The sequence below is a fragment of the Lipotes vexillifer genome, unplaced genomic scaffold (genome assembly GCF_000442215.2).
Source record: "Lipotes vexillifer unplaced genomic scaffold, Lipotes_vexillifer_v1.1 scaffold218, whole genome shotgun sequence".
Classification (NCBI taxonomy): Eukaryota; Metazoa; Chordata; class Mammalia; order Artiodactyla; family Lipotidae; genus Lipotes; species Lipotes vexillifer.
In genome coordinates this window covers 350564-373298 of record NW_006793696.1, presented here as the reverse complement: position 1 = coordinate 373298, position 22735 = coordinate 350564, and the positions used below count along the sequence as shown (strand labels likewise).

At 36.4% G+C, this 22735-nt stretch overlaps 1 protein-coding gene across 3 annotated transcripts in view; it reads right to left on the bottom strand.

The window, feature by feature from the left end:
* Positions 1 to 22735, bottom strand: part of XIRP2 (xin actin binding repeat containing 2) — a 297042-nt gene that overhangs the window by 19015 nt on the left and 255292 nt on the right. For all 3 annotated transcript variants that reach the window (XM_007466561.1, XM_007466559.1, XM_007466560.1), the window contains 3 exons: positions 1720 to 1830; positions 1268 to 1340; positions 184 to 314 (listed from right to left, as the gene is read on the bottom strand). In XM_007466561.1, the coding sequence (XP_007466623.1) occupies positions 184 to 314; positions 1268 to 1340; positions 1720 to 1830 (315 nt within the window). The remainder of the gene's footprint in view (positions 1 to 183; positions 315 to 1267; positions 1341 to 1719; positions 1831 to 22735) is intronic.

The following is a 22735-nucleotide window of genomic DNA, read 5'->3' as shown; positions in this document are numbered from 1 at the left end:
TTTTCTTTCTACTGCTTTTCTCATATAGAATAATATTCTTCTTACGGAACAGAATAAGCACTGGCTCTGGATATTTTTTGTTGTTGCTGAAAAACCACCTCAAAAATTCAATAATTTGAAAATGTTATGTATTTATATCTGGTTTTACACTTAATATGTCTCTGTGCAGAGAAATTATCTTACCTTAATCTGCTTGGTTGGGGTCGTCTCTTTGTCAGAATAAAGGACCTTTTCCTGGGCAGACTTTTCAAATTGTTCTTTTAAAAACTTAGTTGAAACCTTTGGAATCTCTTCATCCTCAGGTGTATCTATGACTACAAACAGAAAACAACACCAGGGATATTATGTAACTAATAAACATGATGTTTGAGAAGACATTATAATGCTATGGAAAACTTCTCATAATGTAAGTTAAGTAATAATATTCAGGATATAAATGTATACATATGGCAGTATTTCATTATGTAAGTTAGTATATGTCAAGAAATATAGGAAGAAAAATGGTGGTGATTATCTCTGGATGGAAAGTCATAAGTAATGAAAGTGCTGTTTATTTTAATTGTATGTATTTTCCAAATTTTCTACAAGCATGTTTTGCTGTTATGCCCAAAAAGAATAATAAAAGTTATAAAACAAGAAAAGAGCAGTAGAAGAACAGAAAAGGAAGATCTACTTCTTTAAGCAAAACTAAAATAAAACCAAATTCAGATATGGTCAAATAACATTTGGGTCACAGTTGGCTTAAATCTACCCTTTTAGTACTTTGGGTCAGCAAAACTTCTCATTCCGCTTTTATAGGCAAGACACCCTGTACCCATCTTATGCAAACTTGCGCAGGTTTGTCTGTAGTCTAATCTCATATCTGTGGGTTGGAGAATTAGACTTAAACGTGCTTAACTTTGTTATTAAAAGTAATACAATCTAGATAACTTTTCTGTTCCCAGGGAGCTTGATAACATCAAGTTTTATTCTGGATCCCTGAGCAAAATGCAATTCAGAGGTAGCTGGCTTATCACCTTCTAGGTGTTTTGGATGAGTACGTCATAGGGCTGAAGGGCAATGAACTATTTTAGAAGCTTATTGCATCTCGTACCACAGGCAGAACCTAATTATATATAGAAATACTACTCTGTCCCCTTTGGGATCATAAGTCATAGTTACTAACTTTATTTATTGGGAAGGTTTGTGCTTTGGAAGTCCTCCATTCAAACACAGGATCATCAATAGGAAAAAGGTATATTGGGGTGAAATAATACCAGATTCTTACCTGTTTCTTGAACATATTGATGGAGTGGAGAAGCTTGATTTATTTCCACAGTGTGTTTTTCAAGATGGGAGACCTGTGTTTAAAGATAATTTTAAATAAATAATTGTTTTTAAGAAGTCAATTATTTCAGTATTGCACACATATTCTTCATTGCACCGTGATTTTCATCCAAGACTTCAGCGCACATTGATTACACTTTGGTCATTTATTTTAATGCATGGGTTCATGCTATAAGAGAACAAATATGAATTGACACCTAAAGTGCACTTATATTTTTAGGGTGCTCATTTTATTTTTCAAAGAATATCATCCCCAAAGTACAGAAAGAGACACTGATGTGTATCGATATTAAATATATAAAAGGACAATAAAAGCAACTGTTTATAACAAGGTCAGAATTTCCACACAGTTCTGCAAACTGTGTGGAAAGTGTTGTCTTTCTAAATAGTTACCATTTCTGTTCCAAGAACATCAATTTTGTGTGCTTTGGAAGTTTCTTGTTCATTTCTTTCCATTTCCTGGCTGTGTCCTGCAATGTCGACCTGGCTGCTACGGATTACCTCCTGAAAATGAATGGATGAATGAATGAATGGACAATGCCTTAAGAAATTCTGAAAAATTTAACTTTTATTTTATTAATGCAATTTCAGTGACAGACGCTTCTGAAAAAAGAAAACCTGTTTCCTCAGTATATTAGTTTACTTGGCTGTTGTAACAATTACCACAAAGTTAATATCTTACAGTTCTGTATGTCAGAAGCCCTGAATGGGTCTTACTGGGTGTTGGCAGCTGTAAGAAGGCATGCATTCCTTTCTGCAGGCTCTAGGAGAGAATCCATTCTCTTGCCTCTTGCAGCTCTAGAGACTGCCCACTTTCATTGGCTCATGGCCCCCCTCCTCTATCAAGTTGAACTTTTTCTCACTCTGCCACCTCTCTGATTTTCTCTTGGGATCCCCTCTTTCACTTTTAAGGACCACTGTGATTACACTGGACTAATCCAGAGTATTCAGGATTATCTCCCTGTCAAAAGGTCAGCTACTTAGCAGCTCTAATTTCATCTGCAACCTTAATTCTTCTTTGCCATGTAACTTAACATATTCACGAATTCTGAGGATTAAGACATAGATAGCCATTATTCTGCCTACTACCCTTAGAAAGCAACAAATGTTAATGAGGCAACTCATACCCAATAGGACAAAGATGAATCTCAAAAAGAAAATGAAATCCCTTGATGAAAAAGAAATATATTTTGTTGCTTATAAGCCAGAGTTTCATTCTACAGAAAGACATTCCCATCTTCAAGGTGGCCTTCTGGTTTGATGACACATCCAGAGTTCAATCAAAGACTATAACCATTAAATATAGCCAATATAAATAGGCCATATTATGCTAGTGTGTCTCTATCTTCACACATGGCGCTACTTCTGATTTTGGTTAAGTTAGCACAGTGATCCTGGCTGAATTGGAGGGTTGAAACTCCTATTAATTTTGGTGATCCAGCCCTGCTGTTACTACACAATGTGATCTGACACAAGTATATGATTGATCGATTGACTGATATGGTGAAGCAGCTGGCATACTGCTAAAAATCTTAACATCATAAAATAAGGCCATAGACAGATGACTCTCCAAGAACACACTTATTTGATCGCCTTTGAGGTTGGGATTTCACTTTACCTTTGATATCTACATGACTAGCAAATACTGTTTTTGAGATGGGATTTAAAAATTTTTGTCTTAGTAGAGAATAGTCAAGTGATCAAAGGGGCATTATTACTATTAATCAAATAGGAGCACTAACTTTTTTTAAAAAAAACAAACATGGAGTTAAATAGTTCTAAGGGATCAAATTCTAAAGCTTTAAACCAAGAATAAGTTTAAAGTTAACTCATGAGATCTTGACTTGTGATTTTTTTTTTTTTTTGCTAGTGGACTTGTAGTGTCTGGCTTATCCCCAGGGGTATCTGGTATACAGGGTTAAAGTTCTGATTAACCAAGTGGCAGTCAGACATTTGCTTAGAGATATACAGTATTATCTGATCTTATTACACTATCTAGGAAGGAGAGTTAAGACAAAAAATTGATACCCTCCCAAAAGTCCTTCAGAGAATTGAAGCCAAAATGTAGGTTTGCACTTTAAAATGTAGATTACATTTCATTGGGTGTGTTAATTAACTAGATGGGAGGAATCCTTTCACAGTGTGTATGTCTATCAAATTATCACTATGTACACTTTAAATATCTTATAATTTTTTCAATTATACCTCAATAAAACTGAAAAATTATAAATTATATCTCATTAAATTAAAGACCGGTGTAATCTTTTCCTAAGCAGAATGGGTTTCTAGCCCTAGTTAATGACCCACATATATCAATAGATATTTATTAACATGCTTTACACATAGTTTATGCTAAGGAAAAGTTTACTTAACGAATGAATGAATAAAATAGCAAATTTCCATTAATAAATGAATTTCATTCAACCTTCTATTTGCCTGAGAATGTCTTAGAACCTGGGGTTAGAACAATGAACAAAATGTGTACTTTATTTTTTCAAGAGGGAGTATAGGAAATAAACAATTCATATTCTTTCCTTTAAGTTCAAAAAATCATAATTCTATATAATAAAAAGTTTTGCATAATCAAGTTTTATTTAAGGGTATTAATAACATTAGGCTGGAGGGAACAATAACTGTCATTGAAGACCACAGACGGAAAAAAATGCATGGGCACAAATAACAACTTTGCATAATAACTGTTTACAACTATGGCAAGTCTTTCCATCTATAGGAATATAATGGGGATATTCTATGGCTTTCTTATGACACACTGAGAAATAGGAAGTACTGATTAAACAGACAGTGAAAGAGCAAAGGACATGGGAACCTGACCAGTACCAAGATCCTTATTGAAAGGCACAATGATCATTACTATAGAATCATGTCTCTGCCTAGAGGCCCAGATGACAAGCTGTGGCCCAGAGACAAGCTTATTTGACCCACTCAATGTTTTTTAAAGTTTTGAACTAATTAAAACCTACAAAAAAGTCAAGATTTCTGCTTATGTTTGAAAATTTTGAAGATCTGGCAATATGCCATATTCCAACATGGCAGTGGCTTGCTGGAACAAAGAAGTGGCCACCTGTCTTAGTTGGGACATATACTTTTCAGTCGGTCACTGTTCCCATCACTCACTAATAGAGTATTTAACACCAAGTTGACATTTTTCAAAAAACCTGCCTATCATCTTTAAATATATTTTCTTGTGGGAGATGACACAGCATAAACAGTAGAAGGATACATAAATTTAATTTAAAGGTATAAGTTTCTACTTGAGCACTATGTGCTATTACTAAATACAACTGTAATTGCTACACTAGTTTGGTATGTCAGTGTCAATGCATCAATTTTACTGCCCCCTGTTTTCTGCAGTTTACGTAACGTCTGTCTTAAAATATTCCAAGATTTTGTTTCCATCATTTACTGTGTTTCGTATTATGCAACTAGTAGAGTTGGATTTTAAATCTGACTTTCATTCTTCCCAATTGTTGGTGTCTATAGAGTGAAGGGTTAGATAAAAGGATGGATCATCATAACGCTCAGGAAGAAATCAAATTACACAAATAAAATGTAATAAAGAATTCCGGCCAGAATACCATATGCAAATTCACATGAAATAGTTCATGAAATTGGTACTTAAAAATTAAATTCAAATATAGATCGGGCTGCAAGAAGAAAAATGCAGTTTTGTTCACAGGTGGATTAACCAAAGTCAGGAATGGGGATAGTACTCACTCCCTCCTTTATATTAGATATGCTATAATCTTGGGTAAGTTACTAAATCACACTTAAACTCTTTTTTTTTTTTTTTTGCGGTATGCGGGCCTCTCACTGTTGTGGCCTCTCCCGTTGCCGAGCAACAGGCTCACGGGCGCAGCCGCTCCGCGGCATGTGGGATCCTCCCGGACCAGGACACGAACCCGTGTCCCCGGCATCGGCAGGCGGACTCTCAACCACTGCGCCACCAGGGAAGCCCCTAAACTCTTTTATTAAATCTCATTCATCCATGAAAAGAAACACAGATGATATACGTGGTCTAATTTTGGAATCTAAAGGAGAAAATGTGGCATGATCACAAAATGTTATAATATTTGCATAGCTCACGTCAATCTGATATCAGCTCACAGATCAGTCAAGTATATTACAAAAGTCTCTGATGGATGTACACTTCTAAGGAGATTTCTCCAGCACAGGAAAGAGTTCACACTCTGCCTACCCAACTTGTCACTGTTATTATCGTTACAGGAAAAGACATTGTACATTTCCACTGATAAAAATGCAAACTCATGCTAGCATAATGAGTAAGGAAAGAAAAGGACAGACTTTTTATGGTGACTCACTATTATTGTGACTCTTAGAAGTATACCCAGTAGAAAAAAGTGTGATGAAAGACTGGCAGAAGAGTAGGTGATTACTGCCTCACTAGAGTGGAAAAAACAGCTCATGCTCAATACCAGTAATTCAGCAATTTTACCCATCACTAACCTCATTCTTAATAAAACTAGGAAGGGTTATGATGTATTAATGTTATGTGCATCGTTGTCAAACTGACAGAAACAATACCAAAAATGTGCTATTTATGTTAGCAAAGATGTCAGTTGATTCAAGGTTTGAAAGAATAATCAGTTCTTTCTTTTAAGTGATGAGCATAAAAATTTGTGGTTGATATATTGTGTTTGTCTAGATTTTGATACGTTTGAATTCAAACATGTTTTCTTTTTGCCCTGAATTTTCTCTTTATGTTTTAAAAATTTACTTTAAAACTTTACAGTAATTTGACGTCCCTAGCATTGGAGCTTCGGGTTAGGACTTTTCCTCATTCACTATACACTTCTGAGTCTTGGCTCAAAATTATTTTCTATTTGAAACCTTTCCTGACTTTTCTATACAGAGTTCCCTATTACTGCTTCTTTTATTGTATTCCTGTACTGTCAGTACACACCTCTATTATCTACCTATCCATTTCACATTCATTATTTGATAATACGACCCTTTCCTTTAACTGAATTCATGCATCCTCAAATCCCAATGTTTAGCTTCCTGGTAGAGAGTAGATGCCCCCCAAAATATCAAGGAGTGAACAGTAATATTATGAGCAAATAGTCAATAGTAATATCATGATCAAATAGTCACTTTTTTCCCAGGAGTGTGAAAATTTTATGATTTTATAAAAATCTAATTTAAAAATTAAAATTCTATTTTTTCCCCACATAATCCTATGATTTTATTTTTTGGTATTTTGGCTGACAATCTTTGACACTGAACATTTTATGATTGGTAGGTGGAATTACTGAAGCTGATGCATATAACAATAACGTGTCAATCACTGACGAAGTATATGAAGAAGAGTTCTCTTGATAACATTGCAAGTGATCAGAACATTTATGGAAGAATGTGGGGCTTCCCTGGTGGCGCAGTGGTTGAGAGTCCGCCTGCCGATGCAGGGGACACGGGTTCGTGCCCCGGTCCAGGAAGATCCCACATGCCGCGGAGCGGCTGGGCCCGTGAGCCATGGCCGCTGAGCCTGCGCGTCCGGAGCCTGTTGCTTCGCAAGGGAGAGGCCACAACAGTGAGAGGCCCGCGTACCGCAAAAAAAAAAAAAAAAAAAAAAAAAGAATGTGGGCAGTGCTGTGATGCTGTGAAGAGCAGCTGACATCATTAGAGGGAGGAGAAGCCTGTACCAAGAAACCAAAAAATACACAAAGGTAACAAACACATACAAAAAGGTAAAGAACATTGAAAAATAGGGAAATTTATTTTCAGGTGGTCTTTTTATAAAAAGATCTTCATGGTGCTAAAAAAAAAACCAACCAAACTAGTCTGTATGTTCCTTTTTTAGTGAATTGTTATTATTCACTGAGTTTGTGAATCTGATGTATTGCCAAGAAATAGCAGTAATTCTGTTGAGCAGAATCACTATGACATCAAAAAATTAAGTTGAGGTATTTATGATGACAGGAAAAGACAATACTTTATCCTTATTTTTAATATCAAGGGAGAAGAAGAATCAAGGCAAATGTAAGTCGTGGTTCTTCATATAACTCAATATATTTGGAAGTGAAGACTACAATTTTATTTGGTTCAGTAGTAATGCTGCCTGAAGCTATGAGTGTGTCCTAGTTGGACTGTTGGATCCTAAGAGACTGATGATGCAAAACATTCAGAAAAAAAATTAAGATAGTAACTTTTTCCTTTGAAATCACTGCATCCCTAAATGTGAGTGATCGTATATAGCTTCACTTATACATTTATTTATTCAACCAATAGCTACTGAGCACCAGCTATCTCTATAGCATTTTGCTAGGCGTTGTCAGTACTGTTTTAGTAAAAGTTTTATCTACCAACCTATCCACATATCAATCATCTGTCTATTCATCTACCTCTATATCTGTGCAATATGTAAAAATATGTACAGGATTTCCCTGGTGGTCCAGCGGTCAAGACTCTGCGCTCCCAATGCCTGGGTTAGATCCCTGGTCAGGGAACTAGATCCCGCATGCTGCAACTAAGAGCCTGCATTCCACAGCTAAAAAGATCCTACACGCCGCAACAAAGACCCGGTGCAGCTAAATGAATTAATTAATTAATTTTTAAAAATGTACACACATATCTGATGGAATAAAAATGGCTCACTTAGCTTGAAATTCTCTTGAGACCAGATTTGTAATATATACACATGCATGAATTATGCAGGTTTGTTGTATAAATCTCTGAGAGAAGCACTATCGTTCAATTAATTTCAGCTCTTTCTGGGCTCAAAACAATTATGCTTTGGTCTTATTTAGCTATAAAGAGCAAAACATAATTTTTTAATAAAAATACTTAATTTGAAAGTAGGAATATTTGACTTCAAAGAGGGAGGTTTATGAATAAGTAATGCCAGCTTTCACTACTAAAACTTTGTCCTCTACTTTCCCCAAAGTGTTATTTATAGAGCCATATCCCAGCGTCCAAAAATGCTGAAGATTCATTAAAAGAACATGTAAAAGATGTACTCTCAACTGGGTCATCAAACATATTAGTAATATAAACAACAATACTTATTTGACAAACTAAAAAGAACAGGATACATAAAAACATTCAATTTTCAGTAAAGGACGCCTTCTAGAAGTTTTATGTAGATGTATGTTTTTTATACACACACATACACGCACACACACACACACATACATGTATACAAGATTTCAATCTAACATAGACGTAAGGCATCTTAAAACAAAAAAGTCACTTGGATATAAATAAACATAAAAGTACAATGAAAGAGGCTAAAACTTAGTCTCAAGGAGCAGTGAAATTACAAAAAAAAGCTTGCAAAAAGAATGAAAAAATTTTAAAGAAAAAGAAAACCAGGGGTAACATATATCTTACATTAATTAATGCAAACCAAAAGAGAGAAAGAGAAGAATTCTACCTTTTTTATTATTACCCCTCTTCACCAATATCCAATTGATTTATAAGCTCCTCCAATTCTATCTTTAATTATCTTTTGAGTCAATGCCCTCTTTACCCTAGAACTTCTGAACCGTTTAAGTCCTCATGTATTTAATCTGCTATTTCAGTAGTCTCCTAACTTATCTTCTTCAGTCTAACCTCGACACCATTTGTATCAATCCTGTACAACTAGAAAAAATGTTTCTTAAATGCATATCTATTCATCTTACTCCCCTGTTTGTTTCTTCAATGGTTTTTGATTGCCTTAGAATAAAGTAAAAATTCTTTATTATAGCATATAAGTTTTTCTCTTCTCCAGCCTTTGGCTACATCTCCAGCTTCATGACTCAACTGTGCCTCACTATATTCACAAATATACTATTTTACCTTTTGCATAAGCTGTTCCTTTCACCTAGAATGTAATTCTGTATTTATAAAAAATTATTTTAAGTCTCAGCTGAAGCATCCTCCACCCTCAGATTCCCCTCCTTGACCATCCTTCACCCAGAGTAAAGTTTATCACAACCTCCTTGTGTCCCAACAAACCTCATTTATATTTTCCATGATAGAATCTACCATATTGCACTTGTAATTATTTGTTATATGTGTTTCTCTCTGTTAGAGTGAGCGTCTTGAGGGCAAAATAATATCATACTCATCATTGAATCTTTTGTGCTTGACATATGGTGAGTGGTTAATGACTATTAGCTGAATAAAAAAAAAATAAGGCACAGACTCTGGAGTCAGCCTTCCTGAGTTAGGATCACATTTGTTCACTTTCTTGGGCAAGTTACTTATATCTTCCATGAGTTCATTTCTTGTCAAAAAAAGTAGGGGGCGGGCAGCTAAAAATAATGCCTAGCTCAGAAGGTTATTGGGAGGAGAAAGTCAGTTAACATGTGTGAAAACCTGGCTCATAAGTGCTACATTAGTATTTGCTATCTTTGCTTAACATATTCATTGCACACTTACTCTGCATCAGCTATTTTCCTAGTAACTTGGGATACATAGTAAACAAGGCAAAAAAAAAAAAAAAAAGACTGAAGGAAAGTAGATTGTCTGTGGTTATGTCAATACACTTTGCCATGAATTTTTTCATTGTAGAATTAAGCCCAGAAACGAAAGAAAAAACAAATTTCAATATGTACATTTTTTTCAACCAGAGAAGTAGTGGATTTGGGGGATTTTTAAAAGAGAAGCAAAAAGGTGCCTATGCATATTATAACTCTTCTAAGTCATTCTGGCCCCTAGGACATGGATATTTCTATAGAGGCATGGCCAGAGAGTGGCTTTCTGATCACCTATCCAGTTTTTCTCTGGTTCATCGTTCATGAACTGGTACCCAGTGGACAGTCAGTTCACAGTGATTTAATCTACTATTATACAGTTCTTCTCACACTTAACTCTTTCCTAAAAGGTCCTGTTGTGTGCCTCTGATCTAGATGATAAAATAAGAATGTTAAGATTTGTAATTTATATATTGTTTTATCAGTCACAGCTCCCAGTGTCAAGCATCAGAGTCTAACTGATTTAAATAGGACAGGTACTTTGTTAAAGAGACATTTCATAGCAGAAGTGTATTCCACAGAATCTCTAGGAATAAGACTCCAGAAATATACTTATTCTCACAGAATAAGACTTGGAGGTTTTGTAGCCAGGAACAGTGCTGAAAAATGCTGCAGAACCTTCTGGAGAAGGCACCCTTGCTGCTGACATTGGACACACTCATTGCCAAAGCCATTGATACTGTACAACAGATATTGCTTCTAGAATGGCTCTTTCTTGAAAATTGATGTAGCTAATCTCTGCCACCAGCCATCACCAAAACTGATTCTTCATAGTCCCTGCTTCTCATGCCATTTCATTACTTCTTTATGCAAAGACTGAGTTGGAGTTGTCTGATTGGTGCAGTCTAGTTCACAGGCTTGGGTCCTAGATACCAGGAGGGCCAGGAGAGTGAGTGTATGGTATTTGCAGCTTCTTCTAGTGGAGGCTGGTTTTGCCTAATGGGGTGGTGGAGTCTCCAAGTACAGGAGGTTCAGATGTGCAAAAGAATGAAAAGCGGACATTACCTCTCCTAAGGAAGTATTATTTGCCAACACGGAGGTCTTATTAACCAAACAGAAACCAGTTAAAAACACAAGAAAAGGAATGCCACTCATTTTTGACCACAGATAACATAGTAGAAGATGCTACTCATGTCCTATGATGAAATTGATTTGGGCTTATTTCTTGGCAATATCTGTTCCATGTGACATTACAACTTCCTTTAGGAAGACTGAGACAGTACAATTTGCCTGCTAATAGGGTCATGAAGAGTTCCTGTTATACAAACCTGCCTCCTTCTTTCACTGTCCCTCTGAGCCTATATGGTCATCAGTCTTGGTCACTGGGAGGAATACATTTTAAATCCTTATATAAAATCCAAGAGGAAGGAAAAAGCACCATAAAACAGATTTGGCTCTGATGTAAGCATTCCAAGATAATCCACGCAAACAAAGCATTTCAGGGTAATTATTAATTATGACTACAAATTAATTACTCTGATCATTTGGGTTTTCTTCATAATGAGGAAAAATAAAAGGGTAATTAGTTGCAATTTCACTGGTGAATGTGTCTACTAGTAAAACGGGGAATGGAAAGAGATTGAAGTAGAGACAGGAATGTTGGGTTATGGGCTGGAGTTTGTCATCAATTCAAGTGAGAAATCAGGTGAGTAAATCACAGCTAATTTCAGTCTCACTTAGAATCCTCATTTGTAATCTTCTGGGGTAGAGAGTAGGGAAGCATTGAAGGAGATAGATAGAAGGAGCTACCGTTGATTGAGTGCTGTTATGTATCAGGAAATATGCAAGGCCCTTCACACTTTATAACACCTAATTTCTTAAGAATTTTACCATTTTTAAATTCTACATGTTGATTACCCATGGACTTAACCAGTAAAAGGAGTTGAAGGGAAAATGCTGTGCAAGATTTGAAAATTCCAAACGTATACCATGAATACAGAGATTAACAAGAATTCAGTCAACCAGTTGTTTTGAGGCAATGCTTTTAACACCTTAAAGCAATAAGTGATGTGCTCAACGTGCACTTGTGATGTACCTAAAGTACATTTAAAGTAGGGACAAGAAAGGAGGGTTATTCTCAACTAGCTAAGTATGCTGAAGAACTGCACTGAAATGCCTTCAAAGAATCTAAAAATTAATAATCATGTGCTGTAATTTTTATCGTATATTAATTTTTTTGAAAAAAATCACTGAGCCTTTTACCCTAATATGCTTTTCACCAGTATATCAGGTAACCACACAATTTTCTTTATTTCTTTTAGGGTTGTTAATTCAGTGAACCGTATTTTCTATCAGTATAATATCGGTCATCAAGTGCAAAGGTTTCAAGAAATATAAAAATCAATGTCAGAGGTTAGAAGGGTCTCAAAATGGAAACAAGGTTCTTACAAAAAAGGATAAAGAACGATTTTCTTTAAGTAGATGCTTAAATCGTTTCATTTTGCCTAAAAATATACATCTACAGCTTATAAAAATTGAGCCATTTAACTCCTATACATTTATAGAAACAAATCAGATGAAATGAAATTTAAGGACACACCCTTTGATCTGTACTGGATTTTCTCCCAGTTACACTTATCAATTCCAGGGCACTGTAAAGTATAGGGCACCCACCCACTTGCTGAAGACTCATGACTGAAGATCAAGTTGGTTCTATAAGGGTGCATCAGAGCGGATGAGATTCAAACAGGCTTTGCTAAGGAGTGATCGTCTTTAAAACTTATTTCAAGTACAGTGGTCTATGAAACAGTAAAAGATAAATACTTGATCATGTATCTCAAAATTATAAGAAGAGAAATAATACTGAGCATAGGTGCCAAACACAGAGCCTATGATCATTATATTTAAGTAATTTAACCTGTATTTTGTGTGACATGCTATTGTGTGTCTCACCAGTATTTTTACAGGAGGAAATCAACATATTTGCATCTGATTCTGATATAGAAAAAGTAGCTCTGTATGTAAGTATCTATAATTCTCTCAACAGTATTTTTTTTCACACTCCCTCCTCCCCACAAATTATTGCTTTTCTTTCTCTCTTTTCGGTACCCAGACTTGATGGTACACTTTCTCATTATCATAATCCCCTCTCTAGTACTGAAAGGCCTGGAAAAAATAAAGACAGGAAAGAAAAGGAACTGAGGAAAAAAAGGAAAACTTTTTTTGATCCTCTAAAAGAAAAAACACAGAAAACATGATTGGAGGGAATTTGTTGATATTTTTAGAATAATGATACAAAATGCTTCTGATAAAAGGCTCACAAACTGAACGCCAGCCTAAAGTACTGACTTCATCGAAGCACCCTAAACCTCCCCAAACAGTTCTATACACTGTGCAATATGATGAATTGCAGGATCCAAGGGAGGAATTTCAAATGCCATAGCAGGATGATGTCTCTAGAAGACCCTGGTATTTACCCAAGGATAAGGAAGATGAATTGAGCACTTGGCTCCCCCTATCGGTGTGCATCTAGTGGCTGGTATATGATGTGCCCTGTCCTCCTGATGGGGTTAGAAATGAAGCAGTCTCCTAAAAAGCTGTTTCTTGGACCATGCTGGGTAGATCACTCAGGATAGATAGGGATAAAGAACAAGGGCAAGAAAAGGCTGTTAGAAGGAGATGGAATCTTCCTCTGGGTTCTGTGATGTTGAGATTTGCAAAGAAGCTGGAAAAAATGAAGAATTTCTTAAACATATCTCTGTAAGGGCATGGTGCTAAGGACAGAATCTCTTAATGCCTCTTCCTTTTCTCAGGCCTTGTGTTCTTCCAGTTTTTCTTAGCATGATAATTCATTTGTAATTATGCAAACTAATAAATAAACGAACATCCAAAAGAACAGACAAGCTTGACTCAATCCAATCACTTTCAGAGATCCATGAAGACAGGTTTATTCTGAGAAATATCAGACCCAGAAGCAGCAGAAAGAGCTAATAATCTCCTCTTATGTCAAGTGCTTACAGAAAACACCCGTTTTATAAAAGTAATCATGTGGAAAAACCATTTTGCAGATTTTACTAAATTCTGCAAACAAAATGACTGTAATGTTAAGGGTTTCTCTTGTTGTTATAATTTTCCTTGCTCCTCACAAACTAGCAAAATCTCAGAACTTAAAATTCTATGTCTTGCCATTCTATTATAAAATTTAAAAAGAAAGTAAATTTAATTAGTATATTATAAGATATTATCTATATACTTGAGAATTCTATTAAGCGTAATTATACAAAGAGCACAGTTATAATTCTAAACTAATAGGAGACCAGACTGAAGAAGGGGCTATACAAATTTATTTTTTTTTCTATTCCAACTTTCCCTAAATATCCACTCCCTCCCATAAAAGAAGATATAAAATTTGATTATGTCAAAATATCTGTGCTTTACATCTTTATCAACATCAAAAACTTTTTCAGATCACCTGCTGAACCTCTAAGAACATGAAACTCTGTGCTCTCACTGTGTGTCTTCGAGGAAGGGGTCTAGGTGACACTCTCTCAATAACCATAGGCCCTGTGATAAGAACAATACCACTCCTTTTCTCCTAAAGTAATCCCAATTCCTTTCACTTTAAAGGAGTGAAGGGTATATCTGTATGTATACTTGTCTTCTGTAAATGAAACTGAAAATGGATTCTATAAGAACAAATAGGTTTCAGAAACAGAAAACTCACCATTAAAAGTACCATTAAGAGAAAGAGAAACTTTGATAGTAATACTCCAATAATTGGGATAAATGTTGCTACTACAAATTTTATTTTGGAGAATAAGATGAATCATAGAAAAGCAACCAATTCAAGGTTTTTTGAAAGCATTGAATCTTGCAACTCAGGTTTACTTATGAGCACTTGTAGCATTCACTGAGGCCCTGACTGCCCAAGAAACTGTGCCGGGGGCCCCCCTTCCTCTGGTAATGTTTCTAAACCCCTCCAAGCCACCAGGCAGATTAGTTTGCTCATTTTCAGCACAGTAAAGGAACCCAGGCAGAATGCACACATTGGATGGACTACACTGTTTCATCAAGAAGATAGAGTTTCCACACAAGACCCAGGCAAATGCTTTGCGGGTGTCTTCACAGTGTGGGGTTGGAATGTGTTTCCCTTTATAATGATGCACTGGAATGGCCTGCAGTGCTGTCCCAGGGGAGGTAGGTGTGAATCCCTCTGTGCACTAGCATCTACCAACAGATTCTGCAAAAGAAGCTGAAACTGGAAGTTGCAAAGGAACCATGACTGAGACTTTATGGTCACACCTCAGTAGACAGTTAGCAATTACCATCAGCTTCATTTGGGGACAGCAGAAGTTGAGAGTTATAGTGTGTGGCTCTAAAGTAATGTGATTAATGCCAGTAGATCACATAAGATAGTCTTATAGTGCTTTGTGGGCACACCTTGTATCCCAGGGGGAGTCCACATATTAGTTTAGCTGTGTTAAGGAGCCAAATGTCTATGACCATGTTACTATATGATTTAATAAGGTTTATCACTTTATAATCTTCTTATGTCTTTCAGAAATTATTTTTATAGAAATATCAAAGGTATGAACTCAAGAGACATTAGGTATCCAGATTGTATAATCCTATGAAATTAAAGATTTTTAATGAAAGATGGCAATATTAATGAGTTAAATCTCAGTTTTAATTAATTATTGGCATATCAGTGTAGCTTAAGCTAATAAATTCATTATTTTTAGTTTATTTTTATTCTAATTGGTTTATTTTAAATGCTTTGATATGTATTTCTTTAGTTCACTTATATCACTCCATTATCTAGTTTTTAAAAAATATTTGAATATATCTTTGTATATATGCAAAAAAAATCCTCACTATTTTAATACAGTCTGCCATTAACACGGGAGTTAACTGGGCTTGGAGGTACCAGTAAGTTGGTCGTTTGGCTGATTGGCATTTATTATATTCACCATGATTTTTTTAAGCCCTTGATTTCTCTATTCTCAGCAGCCCCTGTTCTATTCTTTGCAGTAGGCATCTCCAGAGAAATCTCAATAGAAATAGAAGGGCCTTGGTATCAGAGTGAAGAATGAGGTGAGCAGTGGAGAAGCCTCAGATGAGAAACTAAGAGGGGAGTGGTCATCTCTGGGATAACAAATCCTGGCTCAAGCTTGAACTGCCATGCTCATTGCTGCACATTAGAATCCCCTGGAGGGCTATAAAATTCCCTGCTCCCTGACCACATGCCAGGACAATTAAACCAGAATTACCTGGGCTGCCCGAGGAGCTCCAGTGCATGACCAGAGTTGAGGACCACCTTACTGAGAGCCTAGGAGACTGTGATGACAAGAGCTCCCACTGAGATTTCATGTCAATTCTAAATCCTTATCCAGTCAGCGAAAAGGTAGGAGGAGACATGTCAGGAGCTCTGAAGAGGTCTTGCTTCAGGTCCAGAGTGATGTAGAAACCAGCAGACCGAGGACTTATTGAAACCCACTCCTACTACATTCCTGTCCCCCAACCCAGGGAGGCCTGGGGTAGAAGCACGTAATAGGCGCTCCATAAGTACTGGAAGCCCCATTTCTAGACAAACCAGGCACATACGGACTTTATGGAAGCAGGAGAAGAATTAGTGGTTTGTTGGGGCTGGTAGAAAAAGGCTTTCATCCTGAGAAATACACATTTTCACAGAGTTTAGTTTGTGTTTTTGCTTTTGTTTATCTCATAGTTGGGAAAAGCAGTACTAAATGCAGTTAATTGGCTTCGCATCTTGAGCAAGCACATTTTTTTTACCAAATATAATCCTTTTCCATTCACCTTCTGTAGGAAAAAATGTGGGATTCCACCAAGACCTACAGAGCTGTAGGAAGGTGGACACGGGTAGGAAGAGAGGAGACAGATGGAGACTGGGTAGCAGGAGGTCACCAGTTGCAAAGCATGTACAGGGACGTTAATTTTAAACTAATCTTTAATTACCTAATGAGCTTCTAGGAAACGATTCTGTCTCCCCAGGCTAAAACACTGAAAAAACAGTTAAGGTGTGAGGCACAGAACAATGCCATCCTTCTTTGTCATCTTACCTATACATAAAATGTTTATGAATCGCATTCTACTTTGAGAATAATTACCACTGGATTATGCTTTAGTGGCAACACTACTAATGATAATAGCTGAACATTTAATATCTGCTAGGCATTCTAGTAGGAATTTTACATGAACTGTCTCATTTTATTCTTAACACACCTGTTACTTCGCCCTCATTTCACAGAATAGGTTACGTGGTTAACTCAGGGAATTCTAACCTGGGCTGTATGACCTCTGGAGCCATAGGCTTAACCATGAGTGTAAACTGCCTCATTTTGAGTGGGGTTAATTTAGTTATAATAGTCATTTTAAAACCGTGCACACAACTAAAAAACTTTTCAAGACACACTTTTGGTCACAACCTTGTGTGCTGATACAGATCTAGGTTAGATTGGGGTTGTTAATAGCAATTTAGGCCCTTGAAAAATTGTGCACGTGGCAGAAAGCTAAAGGTAGGTTTAAAACATTTATGTGAGAAATGCTTTGCAATGTGGACATTTAGCTGATAAAAATATGTTTAGTTTGCTAGAAAATAATTATGGGTCACCTTTAAAGAGTCTAAAACACACAGATGTCAGATTATATCTGTCACAACCTGTCAAAAATATTTTCTATCAGCCTAAAATTGTCCAGAGGTTGTTCCAAATCTACATAATCCTACAGAGTGCTAATGTTTACATGAGGATTTTTGCAACAGCAGATGTATGCGGAAAGATACATACTGTCTTGCAGTATGTACTCCCTACTGGTCCCCATCAGACTTGGCGGCAGGGAGTGAAGGTCAGGAATACTTTAGACTCTTGACATAGATTCAGTGCAGCTATTTTCACATGAAAGCAATTACCTAAGCACTGTATCGCACTGATTACTTACCAGACTTTTGGAGCCCCATCTGCTCTTCCCTACTTAAGCCACTTAAAATGAAAACAAAACAAAACAAAACAAAAAAACAACTCCAGAAAAGAAGAGGCTTCTAGGACTTTACAATTAATACGCAAGGAGCTACTCAGCACTGTGTAAATAAAAGAGAAAGAAAACGAAGAGGAAATAAGCATGAGAGAATGAAAATCAAACCCTGAATGTGAGACTATGGCACAAAGAAGGAACGTCTTAAGACTGCTAATGGGTCCAAGGTTTGTGTTTTGGAGGAATGGAAATGTTCTAAAATTAGATTGTGGTGACACTGTACAACTTTGTGAATATATTAAACAGACACTGAATTGTACACTTAAAATGGGTGAGTTCTATGGTGTGCAAATTATCTCAATAAAGCTGTTAAAAAAGAAGGAAGAGAGGAAGAAAATCTTTAAAAAAAACAACAACCCAGAAACCATGGAAAGGGTGAGTGAAAATTAACTCTGAAAAGAGACAATGGCCATTTCATACCAACAACATCTGCTTCAGCATACTTCAAGACACACTTTTAAGGATGAGGGGATGGGTTATTTATTTATTTATTTTTCCCAAATGGAGCCTGCTGTACTGAGTGGATTAAAAATATCTCTCTTAAATGGTCCTTTCCATTGTAGCCTTAAGAACCTACTGATTTTCACTGGCATAGAATTCTGAGAAATCAATCCTAAGACAAAGTCAGAAACAATGCTAATGTGATATTTCTAACCTAAATATCAACAGGACACATGCCGAATGGCTCATAATCCCTTAAGGAGGGTTGGATTTCACTCATATCTACAGGAATCAGTAATGGCTGTTTTGAAAAACAGAATCTAAATGGGTGATATTAAAAATGGGTAGTACTAACTACCAGAGCCACCTAATAAAGTTTTCTCCAACACATTCTTCTAAGAAGCTGAACCCTCACCCCAAACATCCTTCACCCAGGGGCCCTGACTGTTGAGAGTAGCTCCTTTTTCTAATTTACATAAGGATACTCCACAGGCTAGCAGTGATGCTGGTAACTGTTAAACAGGCAGAATCATAAAGCATAAGTCTAGAACACATAAATAGGACATCATTCCAAGTTTAAAATGTCTGGCATAAACGAATGTTCCTATATCTTGTACCTCCCCCCCCCCCCATTTCAGAACCTCTTTTTCAACAGGTATGAAATAATCAATCAAAAAACAGAGGGACCTTTAACCTCAGAGATAGCTTAATTTTCAAAACTTGTTTAGTCCCATTGCTGATCTCCCAGACAAACTGTTTCCAAATAGCTAATTACCCTGAAATAGCTCACTTCAATACATTAGGAAGGAAAGAGGCAGACTGGACTGAATTATTACACCTTATGAAATTATTACTAATTGTGATATTAAATATTGTCAGAAATCCAAAACAAATGTTCTTTCTTTTAACTCTAATTAAACTTGATTTCCAAGCTAATATTAATTTTTATATGTCAGCAAAATAAATATTTTTCTGACCAGTGGCAGACTTAGCAGAGAGCTAAATCTCACGTACTTTCAATAAAGACTGAAAACACCCTCAAGAGCCGACAATAACTTGGGTAAGAGAGAATTAACTGTCTGTCTACCAGTAAATGTTTTGTTCTCAATCCCTACTGATAAAAGAAGTGATTTTTAGAATGCATTCAGATAGCTTTAAAAGTTTAAGTGAATATCTAAGACATGATTTTTCTATGTTTTCTTCTCTATAACCAAATCTGATATGTATCTCAAATTTCCATTAAGGATTATAAGTTAGTCATTTGATTTTCTAAGATACAGATGACTTTTTTCTCTCATTTTCCTACAGACTTCTGCATACAGTTCAATAAATGGTATTTACTAGTTTATCCTTCCATATATTCCCTTTATATTTTATTTATATTGCATTGCACTGTGACTTAGATTTAGTTATTCCTCATGGAATTATGGGGTATTATTAGTGTATCTAAACGTAGATAATGAAACTGAAGTTCAGAGAGGTCACTACAGGCCCAGAGTCATGCAGATATTCAGATTTTTAGCACATGTTTTTTTTATTACTCTCACACACTTTAGTATGTCATGGTCACAGAGAAGGAACTACAGCTTATAATAATAAACTATATTTGCAAGGAGATTATAGTGGAGATATATATATATATATATTTGCTGGTTTGGTTGTTTTTGTTTTTACCCAGCATTCATTTATTCTTTGTTCATAAGGGTATGCTGAGATCTTCCACATAGGTAAACAGGTACAGAGGCCTCAGCCAATCAGCATCCTCTAGCTAGAGCAATTTAGTTCTAGGGGGAGCATGTGTATTCCACTTAGAGCCAATTAGATGCTGTAAGGTTTTTTTCCCTGGGGCTTCTGGGAAAAGGATTCTCACTCTTTCTCTGCATCGGTTTTACTCCTTTCTGGGGTAAACCTGGGAGAAAATGGGGCCAGCTCAGAGGAAGTGAGGCTGAGAGGTAAAAAAGAAGAAATATGATCAAGGAGATACTCAGTTTTTTAAACAAACACTTGTGAAGTGCTCATAAAGGGCCAGGCACAGTCTTAAGCACTTTACAAAAACAGCTTAATTAATCCTCTTAACAAACCTATGAGGGGGGTACTATTATAATCTTGACTTTATAATTGAGGAAATTGAGACACAGAGAAGTTAAGAAACTTGCCTAATGTCATTCAGCTAATAAATGAAGGAGGGCTTCCCTGGTGGCACAGTGGTTAAGAATCTGCCTACCAATGCAGGGGACACAGGTTCGAGCCCTGGTCTGGGAAGATCCCACATGCTGGGGAGCAGCTAAGCCTGTGCGCCACAACTGCTGAGCCTGTGCTGTAGAGCCTGCGAGCCACAACTACTGAGCTCACGTGCTACAACTACTGAAGCCTGCGTGCCTAGAGCCCGTGCTCCGCAACAAGAGAATGAGAAGCCCGCACACTGCAACAAAGAGTAGCCCCTGCTCGCTGCAACTAGAGAAAGCCCACCGCAGCAATGAAGACCCAATGCAACCAAAAATAAATACATAAAATAAATTAAATAAGTAAGTAAATAAATAAATAAATAAGTGAAGGAACAGGGATTTGGACCCAGGTGATCATGCTCCATCCCAGTGCTCTTAGCTACTACGCTAGAGACATACTGTGAGTCCTTAATTACATCAATAGTAAGGTAATATATGCTTCACAATGGGTTCTCAAAGAAAAGAAGGAAAGAGGGAAGGAAGGAAGAAGGGAAGGGAAGGGAAGGGACATCCCTGATTTTTTGCATTTGACAAATTCCCTTGGTATAAATATTCTCAACATGGCTGAGTTCAAGCTATTAACACGATATTATCTGGTTTTCAAAATTCCTGAAAATTTAATAATCAAAGAGTTGGTACAAGCCAGTTGCTCTAGTACACCCCCGGAACTTACATCAAACCTCCCTTCCACAAGACTGCACTTTTATGAATCTGTAATGTTCCTTTTGGTTTAAGACTCTTGTGGTTGAGTTTTTGGTCTTTTGCAATATAAAGCATCCTAACTGATACCAAGTTTCACAGATGATGAAATGCTTTCATGGAAACTGCTCTTTGTCATCTTTGACTGCCACAGTCACCTCATGAGATAGACAAAACACTCATCAGTTTCTCCATCATAACTCAACAGAAACTGAGACTTTGAGGGGCTTATGAATTTGGAATATGTAGTACTGGCTACATAATTTGCCACACCCAGTGCAAAATGAAAATGTAGAGTCCATTACTCAAAAATCATAAGAATTTCAAGATGACAGCAGAGCATGAAACTAAGTGCAAGGCCCCTCTAAGTATGGAGCCCTGTTTAACTGCCCACAATGAAGATGGCCCTGGGCCTATGGGACTCAGCTGATAAATGTCAGAGGTGGTGTGTGAACTCAGATCTACAAGTCCCATAGCCCTTATACTCTATCACACTGCTTCCCTGCAAAATAAAGGATATGGAAATACTTTACCTATCTTCTATGTAGGATTTATTTAAATTATTAATGATGACTATATAGCATGTGGTTGATCAGTTTCAAGTAAACACATATACTTGATTCACTTAGAATCCTACGTTGCAAGGGCTATACATTAGGTCACAAGTATATCCAATCTTAATTTATTTACATTACATTTCCTTTAGGCAAAATTAAAAGAAATCTTACCGTAAACTTATTGTGAGCAACTTACATTGCACATTTTTTTTTCTTGTTTATTTTTCAAACAAAGCCAGAAAAAGAAAACAAATGCTATTCCACATACCAGACTTTTAATCAATCTATCTGATATACTGCCCCTGACGCAACCTTACAAACCCAACTGCCTTAATAGCCACAACTTAGGCAACTCTAAATACCCTAGGGAGTTTTCTGAAAAAAACAAGCAAACAAACAAACAAACAAAAACAAAAAACAAAACCCCCACATTTATCTCTGACCGCAACATTTCAGAAATACCCCAGTTACTTTCCTGGAAAACCTGGGCCTAAGTCCAGCTGTTTACAGTGCAATTACTATTTTCCAAAGTGCCAGGCTCACTCTAATGAGTTTTATTACTTAGATTTTCACATTCAAAAATCAAAACCCATGACAATAATCGGTAATATATGACAATGGAGTAATGAAATGGGAAAGAATCTTTTATATAAGATAGCATTTAGAAGTTGTATTATGCAGTTTTATATAACATCTGGTTTCCACTACTCAATTTTTGGTGATTTTTAAAGAAAGCAGAAAACTCATCACAATAAGCATCTGAATAATGCTTCATATTTAATCTATGCAAACAAATAACAGTTTATCATGAATTATAACCTAAAGGCAGAGGCTCAGTGTAAATATTGTTCTCAACATTTCTATTTACCTGTTGACTAATCTAGGCTATTTAATTTTCATTTTTGTTTGAGACATTAGAAGCCAAGAGAAAAAATATTCCAGTATGATTCCCTAGAAACATGGCAAAATGCTCCAAGTAAATAAATCAATACATTGATAT